Source organism: Sinocyclocheilus rhinocerous, unplaced genomic scaffold, assembly GCF_001515625.1.
Source record: "Sinocyclocheilus rhinocerous isolate Xijiao unplaced genomic scaffold, SAMN03320098_v1.1 scaffold295, whole genome shotgun sequence".
NCBI lineage: Eukaryota > Metazoa > Chordata > Actinopteri > Cypriniformes > Cyprinidae > Sinocyclocheilus > Sinocyclocheilus rhinocerous.
This window is the reverse complement of record NW_015647035.1, coordinates 1,448,687-1,463,633: the sequence shown is the minus strand read 5'-3', so window position 1 is coordinate 1,463,633 and position 14,947 is coordinate 1,448,687. Positions and strand designations below refer to the sequence as shown.

The 14,947-nt window shown below is 37.0% G+C and overlaps 1 protein-coding gene across 1 annotated transcript in view; it reads right to left on the bottom strand.

Moving 5' to 3' along the window:
- Positions 1–14,947, bottom strand: part of LOC107708442 (calcium-activated potassium channel subunit alpha-1-like) — a 285,003-nt gene that overhangs the window by 91,945 nt on the left and 178,111 nt on the right. The window contains exons 4-5 of the mRNA XM_016512675.1: positions 2,971–3,064; positions 2,175–2,286 (exon numbers count right to left, since the gene is read on the bottom strand). Of these exons, the coding sequence (XP_016368161.1) occupies positions 2,175–2,286; positions 2,971–3,064 (206 nt within the window). The remainder of the gene's footprint in view (positions 1–2,174; positions 2,287–2,970; positions 3,065–14,947) is intronic.

Sequence of the window (14,947 nt, the reverse complement as noted above, 5' to 3'; positions counted from 1 at the left end):
AATGATGTAGTTTCCTGACATCCAGACTGAACAGCGTTTTCTCAACATGTTTCCGTGTTGTTGCTGCTCAGCAATGGCATGGACGCGATGTTGTCTGGGGGTTTGGCAAACGGAGAGTGGGACGGTGGGCAGTGCTCGGGGTGGTGACTGAAGGCGGTGACCGAGTAGTTCTGACGGCACCTTTTTACGGAAGTCACAACGGTTCGTGAAAAATCACAGCTACTTTATGCAGGCTGTGTGCATTTGACTGTGGATTGACTGTTTTGAAACTTATATGGTAGTTACATAGCACCTAGACCTCAGTTATCATGAAAAAAGGAAATTTCAGTTTTGACAATATGGAATCTTTAATTTAATTTAAAAAGTAATTTATTGCTGTGGTGGCAAAGCTGAATTTTCAGAAGACATTATCCCAGCTTTCAGTCAAAATAACAGCATTTATTTAAAATATATCTTTTGTAACATTATAAATGTCTTTACTGCAACATTTAATGCATCCTTACTGAATGCAAGTATTAATTTCCTTCAAACAAAAATCTTACTGATCCTAAACTTTTGAACAGTAGTGTATAACATATAGCACCTTTAAAACTCAGCATAATTAACAACTAAATCTTATCTAAATCTCAGTTATTTTCATAATTACATTTCGTGTTTCACCACACATCCAACTGGTTTCATCAGCTGAAGTAATGTCAAAAGGAAAAGTTCAAGTCTAATTTCTTCGGATTCTAAAATTCTGCATCCCGTAATGTTTTAATCATGACGCTTCTCCGAGCATCAGGTGAGTCAACACTCTTGTGTAAACAGTAGACGACAATGCCTGGAATTGTGGACATCTAAGGAACACACTCAGATCACCAAATTGGTCTGCCTCCAAGCCATTATACTCCTAATGGTTTGGAGCTTTTGATGAGTTTAGTGTTGAAACTTTCTCAGCATTTGTACTGCACAGGTTAGTGAGTGATTGTTTACATATGCCGCTCAGCCAAACAGCTGTTATTAGGTGGATGTTGATAGCAGCTTTTATTTAATTTTCATTTACTGGCTTGGTAGGGAGGAACACCATTAAAATTACAGATTTTTTGATGAACTGCTGCTTTTCTAATGCACTATTCAACCAGCACCATGGCAGAAGATGACAGTTTTCTAAAGCTGGCTATTGACGTGCTAAATTATTAACTAGTGGTTTTTGATGCATTTAAGGAAGGAAGGCATTCTTTTTACAGTTGTTTTGGAAAGCACTAATGAAGCAGGTGGTGTAACGGTTATGAACGATTGTTTTTACATTAACTGTACATACTGTAGGCTAAAGCAGAATTGCTTTCCTAACCTTCTGTTTGACCACAGGATACACACACACACACACACACACCAGTTGCTTTACACCGCAGTTGTGTCTCACCTGTCGCTCACCCCAGCTTTGACAAAAACACGTTATGATGGGAAATCATTACCATCAGACTGAGTGGGCTCACTTGCCCCACTGGCTTCTCAAAAATGAGCCTTATACGGGAACGTACACTATCCCTTTCCCAAATCTGATCTTTCTGTAACATCCCAGACCAGACCAGTTTAGATAAGCAAAACCTAAAAAGATGGTCCAGGTTGGTTTATGTTTATCAGTGCGTCTCTTGCAGGTTAAGAAACCTGGTGAACACCAGCATCCAGAACCCAAAATGTGTGACCAGTAAAGGCCTGTTCAAACCAAAGATAGTAGCTATAACTATGAAGTTTTAATAACCATTATTAAATTATATGAGAATAGAGAACTCCATAACAATAACGACACAGAGGAATGACTTTGTGTGATTGGGCCTCAATGCTCCTGTTTAACAATTAAACTCTAAATCATCTCACATTCCTGTCATCCTTCCCAGCTCTTCTTCACCTATGCCCCACTGTCATCTTTGCAGTTTGTCTAGTTTCTAAGCCGTGACATTTTGTAACTATTCTTGGGTTTCCCGTGACAGAGAGTGACAACAAACCATGGCAGCTTGGCTTAATAATCATAAAATCTCCTGTTCAAACATTTGCCCTTGTCTCATCATCAGTTTGGCCTTTATCCCAACTAGCCGTGGTTTGAGCTGATCCTGTGACCGCTGCCCTGGAGTGCAGGGACTGACAGGAGGGTCAGGAGGAACGTGGAGTGAGGAGAGTGTATGGAGACTTACCCAGCCAGCTCCTGTTCAAATACACTGACACAAACACAGGCGGTACGGTGAAGAAGTCCACCACTGAGTTCACCTCCAACCAGAACCACAGCTTATCATTGGCTGCTATGAACTGGAAGAAGATGAAAAGAAAAAATATAAATATTACATAATTTTAAAGGGCAGGGCTCCAGACTAACATTTGAGAGCAGTGGCACCAGCGCCACTAAGTTCTACAGATGGTGGAGCAGATTTGGTTGCGCTGGGGGTGGTGTGCGGGAGTATTAAAATATAGATCATTTAATCATAAAATTACTATTGTTTTGCATTAATAAGTGCAGTTACTAATAATATTACATGTTCATTTCTTGTAACGAATTCAAATGCTTCTCACTGGATCTCGCAGCACTGTTGCATCTGTGCAGTAACAGTGTCGCAAAAATCAACTTTGGCTCCCGAGTAAAGCTGTTCTGAGCTCGGGCAAGTTTGTTTGCATCGCGGTGCGAGCTGATGAACGGTCTGCGCTGCGCAGCTGAAAGTAGCGCGGTTTAGTTTCGCTTTCGTTTCGTTTGCCGTTTGATGTTTCTCAAATGCAACAGAAATGGCAGCGCTTATGAGTTGGACAACGCGGTGGTCGCAGTCTGGAGCCCTGAAGGGGATCACATTTTAGTAAGAAGAATGAACAATTAAGATGAATGAACATTAGAATGAACAATTAGTAGTCAAACATTAACAGTTTTGGGGCCAAAACACAATATTGAGTGTACAGAATGTGGTAAAAAGATGTTAAATATGAAAGTTAAATATATGTACTTACGCGCAGGCCAAAGTAGAGTAAGAAGAACACGTTGAATGCCATGTCAATTTGCAACGTGAAGTCTTTGTAGAAATTCTGACAAGATTCTATAGGACTATGGAGAAAGAAAAAGAAATAAATGTTAATTTAATTGAAAACAAATTCATTTGTTTGGCCTGAAAATATTGTCAATATGCAATCTTAATCTTAATGGTCCTAAAACAGGCTTAATTTTCTTCATGCAAAATACTTTTTTTCCTTTTCTTCTGATTTTAAAGTGACATTTAACCTAGGCATTTTTTTTGTGTGAGATGCACCCTATAACACATTATATAAATATGCATATATGGTATAAAACCCACCCTTATCAAACTTGCCTTTTTGGAGATTTTACTTTTCTGCACCAATTTCTGGGCTATATATTTAAATATACTAATGTCTTATATAGCCTACATAAAAGTCCACATGTAAAATACGATATTCATTTGCATTACAATTATATCCAAACCTCGCATACAATAATTTATTTACATAGTGTGTTATTTGTACATTTGGTTATATCTATATACATTGGTTCTGTACTCTAATTTCTGTATTAAATCTTATTTAATAACTCTTCTTGATGTTCATAATGTTTTGAATCAGTACACATTGAAAACACAAAATAGTTTATAACTGTTACAATTATTCACAGGAAAACAAATTAAAGTAATGAATGAATTATAATGCATTAAATACCATTTTAAAATATATCTCTCAATGAATCATAGCAAGTGTTCAAAACAGGTCTAATATTTCTCCCTTTGGTATGAGACGACAGTCACGACATCAGGAAAAGTCGACTGCATGCTTGAGGACCGTCTTAAAGCGCCAGGTGTCTTTATCCATTAGTAAAAATCTTAAAATACATAAAACCATTGCTGAATTATTTAATACATCTGGGATGGTTAAATCAAGTTTTGAATGATTCAATTAATTAAAAGGCTTAATTTCATAATAAGCCAGAAGCCTTTGAGCTGAGGTTAATGTGGTGACATTGTCATTGATCTCGTGTAGGAAGTTATTTAGAGACCAGCCCTTGAATTGACCAGACATAAATAATACAAAACTAAAGACGAAACGGGTGAAATAAGGCAACAGAAGCCCATAATGCAAGTTTAACTAGCTGCTTTCGGCCTTAATGGTCAGGAAGAGCTTTCTATCAAGTTACAATTAGCCGTGTCTCAAAATGCACGACCGTCAACATGTGTACACTGTGAAACATAAAGCATCTGATCCTTGAGCTCAATGTCACTTCACACTCCGCAATTACAAGAGATCTCCTGCCATGTGGCATCCATGCAGAAAGTATCCCTGCTCAGAAATCTTTAACAGCTTCCTCCTTAAGCCACCTTAAGGCCTCAATGTCATTCTCCAGCAAGATCCTTGACTGCCTCGGCCTTCAGACAACACTTTTCCAGGCCCTTATAGAGTTGTGAGCTGCTATGAGGTCAGCAGAGAGCATGCTATGCCAACTAATAATGGGGTAAACAGCGCTCAGGTCACACTGAGCTTTTAACTTACACTAGGTGGCCTCAGCTCCTAATCGAGCGCCTGTGGAGGACGTACAGCAATGTCAGTGCGCACAGATCTATGCCGCCCTGAGGGACATTCGCACTGGGCTATTTCTGGCCCGTTATGTTCCTTCTTCATCATCTTTTACAAAGAAGTGCCACTGTGGCACTCATTCATAAAGGGCACAGAAATGAATGTGTATCCTGAAAACCGCACTGGGATGGTTGTCCCATGTGTTTATGGGCCCAAACATCCTATTATGTGATAAACAATCAACCTCATTAATAGCTATCAGCACACTAGAGCTCTGCCTAAGTCAAGACACTACAAAAATACAGAAAAATACATTTTTTTTATGCACTTGTTAATCGAGATTTTGCGCTAATTGGCTTTTCATAACTATTTTCTTTTTTTTTTTTCAGACTACTGGAATATTTTTCTGAGTCAGAAATCTACACTTGCACCCAAAATTAAAATTACAGTTTTATTCCTATCTATATTCTGAAGATTTTGTCTTCATATTTCATTTCTCTAATTTTAAAAATTTTACATTTTACTCCTAAAACTGTTTTTTTTTTTTTTATGAATTTATTATTATTATTATTATTATTATTTTGGCTGTTGATAGTATTTTCTGATTTATGGAGTGATAATGACTTTTGATAATTAAAAATCCCTTCTGTAAAACCCATTTGAAAAAGTCAACAAAATGAAACAAGAACCTAGCTTTTTCCAATGCTCAGATTTTTGTTCTGGATATGTATGCAAATGAGTACATGTTTAATCAGCTAATGCCTTATTTGCATATTCAAACATAACATTTCAGAAAACTTAATACAAAGATGTTTGCAATTATTAATGTAATAAAACAATTGAGGAAGCATGGTGATTTATATATATATATATATATATATATGATGAATTATTGATAAGCCGTATTCCAGTACTGGTGATGGGCATTCCATTTCCGACATGCGCTGTGTATGCAGTAGACCAATCACAACAGACTGGGTCATGGGACCAATCAAAGCAGAGTAACATTATACAAAGGAGGGGTTTGGAAAGATGGATATTTGAACAAATCGTTTGAGAGTCGTTGAGAAATAACGTAAAATCAGATGCATATTATAAGAAAATTTAAGTGTTTTTTGACCTTGCATGCACCAAACTATAAACATTTCAAATAGCATAGGGGCACTTTCATACAACAGTGACTGATTTAGGCCAAGGCACCATTTCTAAAATAAGAGTGATTTAGCACGTGCAAGGGCACCGGACAGCTAAAACCTCAGTCGGTGGTCTAAAAATAGCCTTTCTGTTTTAATTCCTCCCTGAGGTGCTCTCTGCATGTGATTCTAAAAGAAGAAAACACGCAAAGCAATGCCCCTGTGCTTTCCTCCTCTTAATGAAAACAGGAGGAAGTGAAAGCTCTAAGCAGAGAAGACGAGAGACTAAAATTTGTTTACGAGCTGTGGTTGATATTTGCAGCGATAGTCATGGCAGCGTGTTCAAACAATCCTCTGTTCAAGCTTGAGCAATGCACAGAGGACTAGCTAATCTTCATAGATGCATGCTGAATATTTTTAAGAATTTCCATCCGGTTCTATCAAATACAAATAAACACAAAGCAAACGGCACTGCAAAGCCAGCCTCCCACATACGTAACTCAATTCGCACCAAAACGAATGGCAAGATAAAGAGAGGCATGTGAATTGAAACAGCATCTCTTATCTGTTTATTGATTAAGCCCCCTCAAAAAGAGGTCATGCTGGACTGAGCTTTTTAAACTGCTTCCCTGCCCTCTATGAGAACTCAGTGTGATTACCTCTGGAAAACACAGACCCCATCAAAACTTTTCTCTCAGTGATGATAAGACCCTATTACTGCAAAAAGCTGCAGAGTCAGAAGTGTGGCCTCCTCAGCAGAGACAGAGAGCTTGACGAATCTTTTAGTAATTTTCTTCTTAATGGCAGGACAGAGAAATATAGCTCAAATAACTATTCAAAAACGAAATAATTATATTATAATAATAAATTATTTTATTTATCTTTTATTTCAAAAGGTATTTAATTTTTTTTTAGAAACAACAAATTATACATATAAATATTAAACATAAAACATTATATACATCAAAATGGTTGAAATGTATTATATAAAATATAAATATAGAATAAAAAAAAACCCATCTATGAACTTTTTGATCAATAAATCTATATATATATGATGAATTATTGATAAGCCGTATTCCAGTACTGGTGATGGGCATTCCATTTCCGACATGCGCTGTGTATGCAGTAGACCAATCACAACAGACTGGGTCATGGGACCAATCAAAGCAGAGTAACATTATACAAAGGAGGGGTTTGGAAAGATGGATATTTGAACAAATCGTTTGAGAGTCGTTGAGAAATAACGTAAAATCAGATGCATATTATAAGAAAATTTAAGTGTTTTTTGACCTTGCATGCACCAAACTATAAACATTTCAAATAGCATAGGGGCACTTTCATACAACAGTGACTGATTTAGGCCAAGGCACCATTTCTAAAATAAGAGTGATTTAGCACCTACAAGGGACAGCCCTCTGTCGGAGGTCTAAAAATATCCTTTCTGTTTTAATTCTTCCCTGAGGTGCTCTCTGCATGTGCTTCTAAAAGAAGAAAATACACAAAGCAATGCCCCTGTGTTTTCTTCCTCTTAATGAAAACAGGAGGAAGTGAAAGCTCTAAGCAGAGAAGACGAGAGACTAAAATTTGTTTACGAGCTGTGGTTGATATTTGCAGCGATAGTCATGGCAGCGTGTTCAAACAATCCTCTGTTCAAGCTTGAGCAATGCACAGAGGACTAGCTAATCTTCATAGATGCATGCTGAATATTTTTAAGAATTTCCATCCGGTTCTATCAAATACAAATAAACACAAAGCAAACGGCACTGCAAAGCCAGCCTCCCACATACGTAACTCAATTCGCACCAAAACGAATGGCAAGATAAAGAGAGGCATGTGAATTGAAACAGCATCTCTTATCTGTTTATTGATTAAGCCCCCTCAAAAAGAGGTCATGCTGGACTGAGCTTTTTAAACTGCTTCCCTGCCCTCTATGAGAACTCAGTGTGATTACCTCTGGAAAACACAGACCCCATCAAAACTTTTCTCTCAGTGATGATAAGACCCTATTACTGCAAAAAGCTGCAGAGTCAGAAGTGTGGCCTCCTCAGCAGAGACAGAGAGCTTGACGAATCTTTTAGTAATTTTCTTCTTAATGGCAGGACAGAGAAATATAGCTCAAATAACTATTCAAAAACGAAATAATTATATTATAATAATAAATTATTTTATTTTTCTTTTATTTCAAAAGGTATTTAATTTTTTTTTAGAAACAACAAATTATACATATAAATATTAAACATAAAACATTATATACATCAAAATGGTTGAAATGTATTATATAAAATATAAATATAGAATAAAAAAAAACCCATCTATGAACTTTTTGATCAATAAATCAAATCACTGAATCGGAGCCATGAAATGATTCACAGAACTGATTCAAATCCTCAGGTTTTGCTACCGATCAATATTAAAACATCTGTCTTAATGTTCTCATACTTACAAGTCATAAGACAAGGAAAGATGACTAATAACACATTCTGTACTAGCCAAATAAAAAGAACAATCAATTTGTCAAACACAATTTTGCTTAATATTATAGTGCCACAGAATCATCATGAATAGAGTGTTAAAGGACGTTATGATGTTATGTTGCTTGTAACACTCCAAAGAGAAAGGAAAAATTGAAATCGCATCATATGACCCCTTTAATATTCAAAATGTAACCCAGGTCTGAGAGATCGAAAAGTGAGAAATCTTAAGATATCAAACTAAGCCATTACAGGTGAAGCCTGGTATTAAAATGAGTTGATATTTCATCAGCTGCTGTAATGCATTTTTAGAGGTGTATATGACATTGAATTCTGATACTGAGTATCAGACACAGGCAAGTATCGCAGTCTTGGAGAACATGACCTGCCAATGTCTCTCTTTCTCCTCCTCCACTCTCTCTAAAGAACAGGCTGCTGGTGTGTGGGAGATTTTCAAAGAGTAGGGACGCTCCACTAGAATTAAACAGGGTGGATTATTCATCCCTGCAATGCAGTGCCAGGATGTTTATTTCTGAGGCTTCTCAGTGAACAGGCTGTGTTTCCCTGCCCTTTCACAGCATAGTGCCCTAAAGCTTTTCCAGGTTAATACAGTTCAGCCTAAAAGCTGTATGTAGAAGCATCCATTCATCTCACCAGCTTCAAAAGCAAGACATTTTTCTGACCTTACTGCATTAATAATTCATTAAGCCATGTCTCTTTGCTCGTTAATCAGTGCTGGGATTGAGCATTCAGTACTATTAGGCTCTGGCATTGCGATATGTAACTGCGCTGATCACCCAAAATGTCATAAGTGGGACACAAAATAAAGGCATCCCTTGAAGGAGAGCTTCCCCTGTTGTTGCCCTACATATTTCTTGCTTCATTGTTCAGCCCTAAAAAAAGACACTGTGGTCTAGGGAGAAAGCACAGACTGCTCCCATTAAAAATATGACAATGAAACCACAATGTTAAGAAGTTTTTAACAAAACTACAACACAGCACGAATATATGATGTATTTTTACTTGATCCTCACAAAAATGTACTTAACTAGAGCAACAGTTGTGCTTCCCTGTGCAAAACTCACCTTCATGATGCTATGGGTGCCAGGGCATGATTTGGTTCCTAAGGTCTTCTGAGTGTTTGATAGCCCATTGCTAGGTGGTTGCAAGAATCAGGTTTTCCCATACATTGACTTATTTGTGGCGGCCCGCCACAATATCAACACTGAACGCCACAAATAGATTTTCCAAAATGCTTTGAGTTCGTTGAATAAACATGAGCACTGCACGCTTCAAAATCAAAATGCAGCACGGGTGCTTTTATATAAATGTATCTTTTTTGAAGGTAACCGATTGTCTTCAGAAAAGTTTTGATGTCATTTTCATTTAATCTTTCCTATAATGCCTGATAAAGTAGCGTTCATGCTTTGATTACAGCTGTTACCGGGGAAACCGCTGTTTCTGCTGCTCTTAAAGTGTCTCCTGCTGGCAGAGAATGAATTTGCACTTTCAAAAGCCTGTCTGCTGTTTTATATTTACATTATATACATATATATTTCCCCCAGGGGAAGTGCCGCCACACATAGAGTGTAAGTCTGTGGGAAACACTGTAGAATGATCTGGGAGGTTGGTACAGTGTTGACAGGTGGTTGTTAAGGTGTTCTGGGTGGCTAATATAGTTTGCATGTTCTGGGTGGCTAATATAGTGTTGATATGTAGTTCTAAGATGTTCTGAGTTGTTCATAGGTCCAATATTTGTCAAGATTTAAGTGTTTGCACACGTCTAGACAATAAGTCACATGATTTGAGGTATCATTCCATTTCGATGCACAAACAGTGCGATGAGTTTCATGCTAAATTTTAATACACTTGTCCCTAAGTATTTGAATGTGCAATAATAAAAGTGATGCTTGCCACAGCAAACTCCACTAAAAATATACCAGAGCAAAAGGCACAGCCATTGTGCTATACAGTAGGTTCATTACAACTGGCTTCTTTCAACACAGTCATGCAACAAAACACTCCAGTGTCCACTGAAGAGTCTTTTCACTCCACTCCTCAACTGGATCAGTTCAACCAAAAGAAACAGTGCCCTGAAAAGTGACTCCTCACACAAAAGGAGGATTATCCAGAGAAACTCAGGGGAGGGTGCTCGGTGGCCACTAGAGTGAGCTGTGCATCCACAGTGTTGAGTGAAGTGCCCCCCTGAAAGCCAGACGTGTGCACTGAGGCGATGAAAAAAGACCCCCCACCACTCCTGTCTACAATTGCTGCTTTCACCCTTCATCAAATTTTGAGTTACCTTAGGGAGTAACCATCAGCTCAGAATCATTCAAAATGTCCCACTTTAGATGTCTACTGATGGCTTTTTAACGGACGATTACGTTGTCTATTTGAGAGATGCATTCAATGTGCCGTTGTTCCCTGTTTACATGTGCGAGAGGCCAAATCAAAAGAAAGACGTGTGGTTTGTTCCAGACATTCTTGAACAGTTGTGATAATTAGCAGCATAAATGAGTCGTAAGAGTCTTCAGCAGATGATCCATTATTGGGCCCATTAACGCTGGAGTCACACGGTACGGCAGGTCAAATGAAAGGTCGGCTTGCGAGGGTGAGAACCTGCGTGTCGGTTGCACACATCTCTCTGGTGAGGACAGTAGCAGCGGAGGTTTCAGCTGCCAGGACTTCAGGCGGTAACTCTAGAGCCAAATGCGATGTAGATCATTAAGAGCACATCACAGCACCCACCGCCACAGTCACAACCTAATCTGGAACTGAACCGGGAGGGAAAGACACAGACCACTAACAAAACACACACACACACGCACCAACAAGTTCAAGTTTTCTATCTGTACCAGGGGTTTTGAAAACTAGATGTTTTAAAAAAAAAAAATTTAAATAGGCCTATAATACATATTATTGTACCGTTTTATTGTAGGCTAAATAAAGAACTTTTTTCTTTATTTAGAAAAAAAAAGTTTTGCATGTCCTTCGGAAGCAAAGCACTAGCAATTTTTACTAAAAGAACATGCATGAATGAAAACAAAGTGTGGGACTTACTTGATGTTAAAATAGTTATTAATCCTAATAAGCCACAAAAAAAGATCTCAATGCATTACTCGCACTGACTGACAAATACCTGAAGCGCACAAAGAAAGACACTTCTCTCAGACAGCATGCAATCCCGAATCCCGAATGAACGGCCAGATATACAGAGAATTACAGTATTTCAAAATATATCTTGGCATGTATTCATGCAAACATAGTCAGTTGTCTTAATTGAATGTTTGGGGAACAGCTGAGGAAAAACATCAATATATATATATATATATATATATATATTCAAACAATAAAAGAAAAGAGGGAATCACTCACTGCTCTTGACTGAGCAATTTTTTTAGCTTTAACAATAATCAGTTTATGTAGAAAACAGTGAATCACAAAAAAAAATAAAACTTTAGCGGGGTTTTCACAGACAGGGTCACATTATTCTTTTGTGTTCCACAGAAGAAAGTTCTCCTTTTATCCCTATCTCAAATATCCATTTAATTTCAACCAGAGCTAAAGTTTACAGGATAAAGTTTAAATGTTAAATATTTACTGTCCACATTAAAACTCAATTAAATGAAACTAAAACAATGTATAAATATATAAATCTTTACAGCAATTATGATAATTACACTATATAAATAACGTAAAAATGTGATTAAAAATCTGTATGTCTACACTACTATTTAAAATTCTGTGGTCTAAACTGCGGTCAAAACAGATAATAAAGGCAGTTATATCACAATTATCACAATTCTATTTCAAATAAATGCTGTTATTTTGAACTTTTATCACTGTTTTCACAAAAATATTAAGCAGAACAACTGTCTTTAACATTGATAATAATAAGAAATGTTTCTTGAGCAGCAAATCCACATAATTAGAAAGATTTCTGAAGGATCATGTGACACTGAAGACTGGAGAAACGATTGCTGACAATTCAGCTTTACATTACAGGAATAAATGACATCTTAAAATATATTCAAATAGAAGGAAAAACGGTAACACTTTATTTTAAGGGCCAATTCTCACTATTAACTAGCTACTTATTAGCATGCATATTACTAACATATTGTCTGTATATTAGTACTTATAAAGCACATATTAATGCCTTTTTCTGCATGACCATATTTTAGATCCCTTAATCCTACCCCACACCTAAACTTAGCAACTACCTTACTAACTATTAATAAGCAGCAAATTAGGAGTTTGTTCAGAGAAAACTCTTAGTTAATAGTGAAAGTGTGTTCCCTAATCTAAAGTGTTATTAAAAAAAAGTTATTTTAAATATTTAAAAACTTACATAACATTACATCACATACATAATAATATTACTGTTTTTATTGCATTTTTGTGTGAGCATAAGAGAATACTTTCAAAAATCTTACCGACCCCAAACTTATGGATGGTACTGTAAATATTTTAATGGACTTGCAAAGTATATACAGCTCTACCACTAGACTACTTTAACTTCCCCTGACAAACCTAGAAGTTTCTTCATGCAAGAGGGAAACTCTTTTCACTCCTCTCACTTCGCAATAATAAAAATAAGCTGTGGCATCATGCATGTCATTTTTTTGTGTGTTTATTATAGTGCAAAAAAGCTGTGTTCAAATCCTGATCTTACATATATTTTTTTAAATAATGAACTCGACTGCCAGTGATCGCGCTGCTTTTTGATGTGGAATACAGCAGAACTGACTTTTGATAATAGCAATGTTTATGTTTCAACCCCATTTTTACTGTAATAATAACTAAGGCTAACATGTAATAAAGGCGAACATGTAAATGGATATGTAATATATCTCATTAAATGACAAAATTCTGAATTTGTATTTTATTGACTAATTATTTATTTATTTTTTGAATTTTGGACAGATTCCCCCAACCACCCGCACGCTGAAACTCTGAACAAAACACATGACATAGGCTTCAAATCATATTTTGTATTCCACATATTTTGTATTTTACATCAAATCACACAGGGAATTTGACTTTACATGAAAACCTTCAATGATTAATAAATTTAACTGTTCCCATGCAGAATTGAAAACGTGTAAGCCAATTCACGGCGCGCCGCATTATATTCTGAAAAAAGATATCAACTCACAAGAATGATTTATTAAAGGGGTCATGAACTGCCTTTTTTATTATTTTGTACTGTTCTCTGAGGTCCACTTATAATGTTATCAAGATTTTTACATCAAAAAGACTATTTTCTGTCCTGTTTTGACCCCTCTCATCAGAACACTCTGTTTGAATAGGCGTGGCAGATTGTAGACTCTGAAGTAAACGCCCACTGCTATGATTGGCTAACAGTTGTGTATGTTTGGCAGCCTACATTCCTCACAGATGGACGCTGCTGTAATTTAGGTCAAAAACGCTTAAATACTCAGTTCATATCAAATGATCTGTAATAACAGACAAAGCAAAAGTGATCACGTAATAAAAACAGTTACTCACACTAGTGTGGTGCGACATTACTGTCGGATCCAATATAGTCGCATAGCATCGTCTTTTAGTTTCAATCTTTCTGAAAATCCTGCGTTGAATTGTGCCTTGTTTGTAAACGAATCCGCGGTGAAATGAAATGAACAAACAACCGACCTTTTACTGACGCAGTCTGAAACTTCATTAAAAATAAAGCTAATCCACTCTTTCCTAATTTTGGAAAAGAGCAACAGCTTGTGGAATGTGCCGCTCTATGGCGTAATAGAGCGGCACATTCCACAAGCTGTCGTTTTGGCAGATTGGCTTCAATATAAGCTGTTTTTAGACTAACGATAAAGTTTTGAGTTCTGAAACTTACAGGATGTTTTTCATAGTACGATGACATCTTATCTTTCAAAAGATCAAGGGAATTTTGATTTCTCAGTTCATGGCCCCTTTAACCATTCATTTTAGTTTAAATATGAGGATGTTTTATTAATTTGTTCCCTCGGTTTAAGATCCATTATTTTAATTAAATCGTGAATAGCCTAAAAAACAAATAAAAGAGTAGAAGGTATGTATTAGGCAAATTATAATAATATTTATTATTATTTAATACAAGGTTTAATTATTATTTAGACATGTTCAATTAATACATAGGAACAATTTAATAAAAAGTGGTCAACAATGTCTTAAAGGGGTCATATGAGGATGCTAAAAATAACATTATTTGGTGTATTTGGTGTAATGAAATGTGTTTATGCGGTTTAAGGTTAAAAAAACACATTATTTTCCACATAATAAACAATAACAACATTATTGTTTCTCCTCTATGCCCCGCCTTTCTGAAACGCGTCGATTTTTACAAAGCTCATCGGTCTGAAAAGCGAGGTGTACGCTGATTGGCCAGCTATCCAGTGCGTTATGATTGGCCGAATACATCAAGCGCGTGACGAAAATGTTACGCCCCTTGCCATATTGTGATGATGCCCTGTCAGGCCGGAGCGACGAGACAAAAACATTAAAAACCCATTATAAACGAGTCATTTGTTTAACCACTGATTTCTAGTCGTGTCCTCTTTTGGAAGGCCAAACAAAGTAGTTTCACATGGCGGGCTAGAGTGAGCGGAGGCCGGCGGGCCTGAGTGAGCGGCGGCGGGCGGGTTTGAGAACGGCGGATTCGACGAAGGAGCGGCCTGCAGGGCTTGCGGCAATCACATGTGACGACCCCGGGCTGGACTCAGCTTCGTCCATGGTGAAAGTTGATATATATTCCCTCAGCGACCAGCACAGATCAGCTCTAGGCATGACGAAGCGGATATCGTC